Source organism: Chenopodium quinoa, unplaced genomic scaffold, assembly GCF_001683475.1.
Source record: "Chenopodium quinoa cultivar QQ74 unplaced genomic scaffold, ASM168347v1, whole genome shotgun sequence".
Lineage (NCBI taxonomy): Eukaryota > Viridiplantae > Streptophyta > Magnoliopsida > Caryophyllales > Amaranthaceae > Chenopodium > Chenopodium quinoa.
The window spans coordinates 2,307,383-2,314,853 of NW_018744620.1; the positions used below are offsets into that span (position 1 = coordinate 2,307,383).

General features: G+C 38.9%; 2 protein-coding genes across 2 annotated transcripts; both read left to right on the forward strand.

The window, feature by feature from the left end:
- The first annotated feature begins 219 nt into the window (after positions 1–219).
- Positions 220–3,513, forward strand: LOC110700177 (polyubiquitin-like). Its single transcript, XM_021877686.1, has 2 exons — positions 220–362; positions 1,211–3,513. Exon 2 carries the CDS (start codon positions 1,211–1,213, stop codon positions 3,266–3,268), a length of 2,058 nt encoding a protein of 685 aa, XP_021733378.1. The 5' UTR covers positions 220–362; the 3' UTR covers positions 3,269–3,513.
- A 742-nt stretch (positions 3,514–4,255) lies between these two features.
- On the forward strand, positions 4,256–6,956 carry LOC110700228 (probable LRR receptor-like serine/threonine-protein kinase At3g47570). Its single transcript, XM_021877736.1, has 3 exons — positions 4,256–4,718; positions 5,057–5,206; positions 6,808–6,956. Exons 1-3 carry the CDS (start codon positions 4,256–4,258, stop codon positions 6,954–6,956), a joined length of 762 nt encoding a protein of 253 aa, XP_021733428.1.
- Positions 6,957–7,471: the final 515 nt, after the last annotated feature.

Sequence of the window (7,471 nt, forward strand, 5' to 3'; positions counted from 1 at the left end):
CGAACAGACCCGACCCGAATAGATCCGATCGAAACTCTATCCGATTATCCGAATTGACACCTCTTACATCAGTAACGTTTTATTTTAGTAATAATTAATAGATTTGCCAAATATAGAGCTGTGACGTTTGCCGTGACACATGGGACACATATAAGATTATCCTAGAAACAGCATAGACGCAATTCTAGAAGGTTCTCTTTTCTTACCCGAATAAGTCAACCCTAGTTCCCGAACTCTTTATAAAGGATCGATTCCTTCATTCATTCAATCATCGCAACGAATACAATTCAATTAAATCCAATATTTCTTCTCTTTGATCACAAAAACAATTTTCTTCTTCCAAAGTTCCTTTATCATCAAAGGTAAAATTCTTAATTCCTCTTCTCAATCGTTCTATGTCGTGGTTTTTGCTTTAATTTGATGAATTATAACAATTATCGATTGTTTTGATTCATGATTTGATGATTGTTTTGATTCGTGATTTGATGATTTTATCATTGGCTTTCGTATTATTATGCGTTGTTTATCTCTTTCTTTAATTGTAATTGAAGCAATTCATTTATTTGATTGAATTTTGAATCCTGAATTGTTGGTTTTGTCGACCTAAAATCTTTTGTTGAGTAATCTTGGCTCTAATTGATTAAAAATTATGACAACTGATTCTATTTCATGAATAGATCTCAATATATAGCCGCTAATTTGAGGTGCTTTTTGTAGATTAATAATTTTCTGGCTTTGAATTGCAGTTTGTTAATTCTGGCTTTGAATTGCTGTTTGCTAGTTCTAATTGTTTTATTTATTCATTGAATTACTTAATTTTCGACACCTTCTTTTTTAGGGTTCTGTTATTCGTATTGAGTTCGTGTTATAATGGTCGATTGTTATTATTCAATTAGGTAATTAAATTGCTGTTTGGTATTTTAGGGGTTTTTTTTTTTCTTTTTGTTTTAATCTGTAATTTATGGCTGTTGCACCCGGTATTGACCATATACTGGATTATGACTTGTGTCGGTGATTATCTTGTGTTGATGAATATAATCTGTTGTGTCGCCTGAATTTTCTTGATTAAGGTTTTTATATTGCAAACTTTGTTGGTTTTATATATGTCGCTTTGATTGGGATAATTAGATAATTGTGTGCTGTATCAATATGATCAGTCCAATATAATCTGTTTTTTACATTTATTGTTTTGCTTATGATACGTCTGCAGATGCAAATCTTCGTTAAGACTCTTACCGGAAAAACCATAACTCTCGAGGTTGAGAGTTCTGACACCATCGACAATGTTAAGACGAAGATTCAAGATAAGGAGGGAATTCCCCCAGACCAGCAGCGTCTGATCTTTGCTGGAAAGCAGCTGGAGGATGGCCGAACGCTCGCTGACTACAATATCCAGAAGGAGTCGACCCTCCACCTTGTTCTCCGTCTTAGAGGAGGGATGCAGATTTTTGTTAAGACCCTCACTGGGAAGACTATCACCCTTGAGGTCGAGAATTCTGACACCATTGACAATGTCAAAACCAAAATTCAAGACAAGGAAGGTATTCCCCCAGACCAGCAGAGGTTGATCTTTGCTGGAAAGCAACTTGAAGATGGCCGCACTCTTGCTGATTACAACATCCAGAAGGAGTCGACCCTCCACCTTGTTCTTCGTCTAAGAGGTGGCATGCAGATCTTTGTTAAGACCCTCACTGGGAAGACTATCACCCTTGAGGTTGAAAGCTCTGATACGATTGACAATGTTAAAACCAAAATCCAAGACAAGGAAGGTATTCCCCCAGACCAGCAGAGGTTAATCTTTGCCGGAAAACAGCTTGAGGATGGCCGCACTCTTGCTGATTACAACATCCAGAAAGAGTCGACCCTCCACCTGGTTCTCCGTCTTAGAGGTGGCATGCAGATCTTTGTTAAGACCCTCACTGGGAAGACCATCACCCTTGAGGTTGAAAGCTCTGATACGATTGACAATGTTAAAACCAAAATCCAAGACAAGGAAGGTATTCCCCCAGACCAGCAGAGGTTGATCTTTGCCGGAAAACAGCTTGAGGATGGCCGCACTCTTGCTGATTACAACATCCAGAAAGAGTCGACCCTCCACCTGGTTCTCCGTCTTAGAGGTGGCATGCAGATTTTTGTTAAGACCCTCACTGGGAAGACCATCACCCTTGAGGTTGAAAGCTCCGACACCATTGACAATGTCAAAACCAAAATTCAAGACAAGGAAGGCATTCCCCCAGACCAGCAGAGATTGATCTTTGCTGGAAAGCAACTTGAAGATGGCCGCACTCTTGCTGATTACAACATCCAGAAGGAGTCGACCCTCCACCTTGTTCTTCGTCTAAGAGGTGGCATGCAGATCTTTGTTAAGACCCTCACTGGGAAGACTATCACCCTTGAGGTTGAAAGCTCTGATACGATTGACAATGTTAAAACCAAAATCCAAGACAAGGAAGGTATTCCCCCAGACCAGCAGAGGTTGATCTTTGCCGGAAAACAGCTTGAGGATGGCCGCACTCTTGCTGATTACAACATCCAGAAAGAGTCGACCCTCCACCTGGTTCTCCGTCTTAGAGGTGGCATGCAGATTTTTGTGAAGACCCTCACTGGGAAGACTATCACCCTTGAGGTTGAAAGCTCTGACACCATTGACAATGTCAAAACCAAAATTCAAGACAAGGAAGGCATTCCCCCAGACCAACAGAGACTGATCTTTGCTGGAAAGCAGCTTGAGGATGGGCGTACCCTTGCTGATTACAACATTCAGAAGGAGTCAACCCTCCATCTTGTGCTCCGTTTAAGAGGTGGAATGCAAATTTTCGTCAAGACTTTGACTGGGAAAACTATCACTTTGGAGGTTGAGAGCTCAGACACCATCGACAATGTCAAGGCTAAGATTCAGGATAAGGAGGGCATTCCCCCAGATCAGCAAAGATTGATCTTTGCAGGGAAGCAGCTCGAGGATGGGAGGACCCTTGCAGACTACAACATCCAAAAGGAGTCTACACTTCACTTGGTGCTTCGTTTAAGAGGAGGAATGCAAATATTTGTTAAGACCTTGACTGGGAAAACCATCACCTTGGAGGTCGAGAGCTCAGACACTATCGATAATGTCAAGACTAAGATACAGGACAAGGAAGGAATTCCTCCTGACCAGCAGAGGTTGATTTTTGCTGGTAAGCAGTTGGAGGACGGGCGCACTTTGGCAGACTACAACATTCAGAAGGAATCCACCCTTCACCTTGTCCTTCGTCTCCGTGGTGGCTTTTAATGATGTCTGGTTGAGATTGCTGTGGTTTTAAGGCTTTTGTTGGCCATTGTTTTTACTTTGTTTAGTACTCCGTAGCAGAGGTTATTTGGCCATTGTTTTTACTTTGTTGGACATTGTTTTTACTTTGTTTAGTACTCCGTAGCAGAGGTTTTAAGCTTTTGTTGGACATTGTTTAAGGCAAAGGCAAAGTTGCCCTAAGTTCAGTTTGTTAATAAAGTACACTTTTTCTTTTTCGTGATTGAATATATTAATTGGTCTTGATGTTCTTAATCCTTAAAATATGTATTGAAAAAGATTACTTTGTGCTTAACTCCCAAATAACTAGATGTCTTTAGTAGCCTACCTAGTCTTCAAACTTTGGATATGGGTGATAATATGTTCCATGGACGCCTCTTTAAAAAGTCTCTTAGGAGGTGATCTTTGATTTCCACGTACTACCTTTCTGGCATCAAACTTTGGATATGGCCCATATGGGTGATAATGTGGTCGATGGACGCCTCTTTAAAAAGTCTCTTAGGAGGTGATCTTTGATTTCCACGTACTATCTTTCTGGCATCATTCCTGAATATTTTTCTACCTTTCCCATGATATATACCTCGTAGACTTATCTTACAATGATTTTGAGGGAAATGTTCCAACAAAAGGGTTTTTGCGAATGCAAGTGCAATAATTTTGGATGGCAATAGTAGGCTTTGTGGTGGAATTTGGGAGCTGCGTCTACCAAGTTGTGTGGAGAAAAAAGGGAAGCTTCTCATGCTCTAAGTTAACATTTATGATAATATGTGCTTTTTTTGGGGTATCGGTCATGGCCACATGCATATGGCTCTACTTGAAACATCGTAGCAAGAAAGGGAACTCTACCTCGTTGGGCGCAGTACAGAAGGAGTCATTCTTGTAAGTGTCCTACGACATGCTACTCAAAGCAACTGATGGATTTTCTTCAAGGAATCTACTTGGCTCGGGTACTTTGGGTCTGTGTTTAAAGGGATGCTCGCTGTAAAGGCGGTTGCCATTAAAGTTTTCAATTTGCAACAAAGATCTAAGAGTTTCATGGCAGAGTGTGAGGCATTGAGGAATATTCGTCATCGTAATTTGGTTGGGATATTGACAACTTGCTCAAGTATGGATTTCCATAGAAACGATTTCAAAGCTCTTGTGTATGAGTTCATGCCAAATGAAAGTGTTGAGAGATGGCAACACAAAGATGGAAATCTGAGCCTTCTCCAAAAGTTGGATATAGCCATTGAAGCCCATGCAATAAATTATCTCCAATGTGAGTGTGACAGCCCAATTATGCACTGCGATCTAAAACCGAGCAACATATTGCTTGACGATGACATGGTTGCTCGTGTAGCAGATTTTGGGTTAGCAAAGGTTCTTGATCCGCCCATGCATCCAAATCAAAGCAGTTCAATTGACGTCAGGGGAACTGTTGGCTATGCTGCTCCAGGTATATATCACAAGTAAGGTTTTTTAAGGGCAATCATATATTAAATGACATCTAAAATTAATATTAGCATATGATTTATAATAATGCTGGTTTTTAACTTTCTACAATTAGTAATTTACATCCAAAATATATGTACAAATTTACTACATAATTACTACTATAGATGTAGTTTAGGGGACACTTCAAAAACAAAAATTAAAGAATTGACAAGGTGCCATAGGATTTGGTCCATTTGGAGATATAAATCATGTCATATTATGAGCAAGCATATATAGCCAATATATAGGTAGGAAAAATAAAATTCTTTTTGCATTCTTGGTGTAAGCTTTGTCTTTAAGAGTATGGCTTGGGAAATGAAGCATCTCTTCAAGCTGATTTCTACAGTTATGGAATCCTACTGCTTGAGCTAGTGACAAGAAAGAGACCCACCGATGATATGTTCAAGGAAGAATTCAACCTCCATATGTATGCAAAGACCAGAGGCGGAGGTACAAATATTAACAATAAAAATGGCCCTGTGCAATTTTTGTAAAATTAGGCCCTAAAATCATTTTTTGAAGGATATAAAAACTCCGTTTGATTTTTAGTGGACTAGTCCTTCGATCACAATCCCCACGACCGGTGGTGCTGATTCTGGTCCGGTGTTGACTCCACGGTCTGCTGAGTTTTATGATGCGATGGGCGTTCCTCAGGATCTGCGTCCTCCGGCACCGTAGCTGTTTCTGCATTTCTTTTTTGATTATCTAGGACTTTGCTTATGTTTTGTACATTTTATTGACTCCTATTAGACTCACGTATATACTAGACTTTATTTACGTATTCTTTTAGTCTTTTTTCATTTTTACATTATTTATGTGCATGTGTGTGTGATTTGTGACAAACTTTTGCGCAAAATTCCGTCATTTTTATCATCGTTGGAGGGTATCCCACTTTCTCCCCTAAAAAGAAAAATGAAAAAAGAAATTGAGGCAAAAAAAGATTTAAAATTAATTAACTTGAGATTCTTTAAAAAGAAATTCCCAAATCAATTAGGATTAGATCAAAGAGTTGGATTATGGTAGGAAAAAGGTGAAATAATTGAATAAGGTGGGAAAAGGTGAAAAGAGTTGGACAAAAAATCCGGAAAAATCAAAGTACAAATCCGAGTCAAAATCAATTCAATGGAAAAAATAAGACGCGCTTTTTATATCGCAGGCGCCAGATTCAATCGCGGCGCGATGGGTTTGACGCGGCGCGATGGATCTGGGAAATTCCAGTCCGAATAGAACTCGATTTCTTCTCTAATTTTGCTTATAAAAAGCCTCCAAATAGTCCATATTCAACATAATTCGAGTCATTAGCTTTCTAAGTTCTTCTAGTTTTTCATCAATTAGTAGTCATATCTAGGAGTTTTTGTGAAACAACCCGTGAGTGGTGTTAGTCTTTGACAGCTAAGAAGAGGTAAGAGCTTGACTTCCTCAATATGGGTGGTTTATTGGGCATCAAGGGAGTAAATCTTGATAATGATTTTATTCATGCTGCCATAGAATATTGGGACCCCAACACTCACTGTTTTAGGCTAGGAAATAATGAAATTAGCCCTCTGCCGGAAGAATTTGGTGCTATTTTTGGTTTTCCCTCTTTAAACCTTGCAGTAATTCCCACGGTGTGTGAATATTACTACAAAGATTTTGAGCGTTATTATAATCTTATGGAAACTGATTTAAAATCTATAGTTCATGGAAACGAAGTTGATCTAAGAAAATTTGCATCCTTTTTCTTTAATAGACCTAAGTCTGATTCGTTTCACATATAGAGAAGAAGAGCTTTTCTTTATTTCATGTTTAGCCAATTTCTACTTACTAGCGGTAGTATCCATATGGGTCAAGCTTTATTAGCGTCTATTATGGAACAAATTGATGCTCGGAGAAATCCAATGCCTTAAATTGTTGGAGAAACAATGCTAAGCTTGGATGAATTGAAAAAGGATCCCAAAGCACCACTTCGAGGATCACCAATATTATTACAGGAAGAAAATTAATACTTTTAATTACAGAAATCAAAATATTTAATTTTGTAAAGTAATAACAATTTATTTCTTTTCTTGCAGATTTGCTTAATGGATTGATCAGTCCTCCTGACAATATCGAGAAGTACACTCCAAATTGCCTTGTAAGAAGGAAGAAGTGGTTCTCCTTAAAGATGGGACGCCGGGAGTGGAGTAAAATCTTTGAAACTCGCGACTTCTCAATCAAATAGGTCATTCCTTGGTGGAAGACCGAAAAGATGGTTGGAGGCAATACTCAACCTTCCTGTCGTATTCCAAGCTTTTCAAAGTTGACCTTTTACTATCCTTCTAGGGTGGTGAGGCAATATGGTCTTGCTCAAACCATTCCTTCTGGAGATCATCGTCGACCTTATGAGTACCCTGTATCAAAGAATGTTGAAAGGTTTGATGATTTTTGGTGTGCTAGACCCTTATGGAATGTTGTCTTTATTAGAGTTCCTCCTCCATTGTCTAGGGAATTTAAACAATGGTTACTCGGTCAAAATCAAAAGGATAAGAACAAGGTTCGAAACACAAGTTCCAACGGTGTGGAGAAGACAAATGTAAGGGATCGTTTAGGTGACAAGAAGATTCCTCCTAAAGATCATTTGGGTGCAAAAGTTGAATTCAAGACCTCTATCATGCCTAAGATGAAAAGTATCGCAGAGGATAAATGGACAAGGAAGGCTACTCCTATAGAAAAGGAAAATAAGGCTTGGGTTAAAAA

What these genes read in the sequence shown, in the direction of transcription:
- LOC110700177 (XM_021877686.1), top strand. Translation starts at nt 1,211, where the DNA reads ATGCAAATCTTCGTTAAGACTCTTACCGGAAAAACCATAACTCTCGAG.
- LOC110700228 (XM_021877736.1), top strand. Translation starts at nt 4,256, where the DNA reads ATGCTCGCTGTAAAGGCGGTTGCCATTAAAGTTTTCAATTTGCAACAA. An exon ending in TGTTGGCTATGCTGCTCCAG is followed by an intron (nt 4,719 to 5,056) that starts GTATATATCACA and finishes TTTGTCTTTAAG; the next exon opens with AGTATGGCTTGGGAAATGAA. An exon ending in TGCAAAGACCAGAGGCGGAG is followed by an intron (nt 5,207 to 6,807) that starts GTACAAATATTA and finishes CTTTTCTTGCAG; the next exon opens with ATTTGCTTAATGGATTGATC.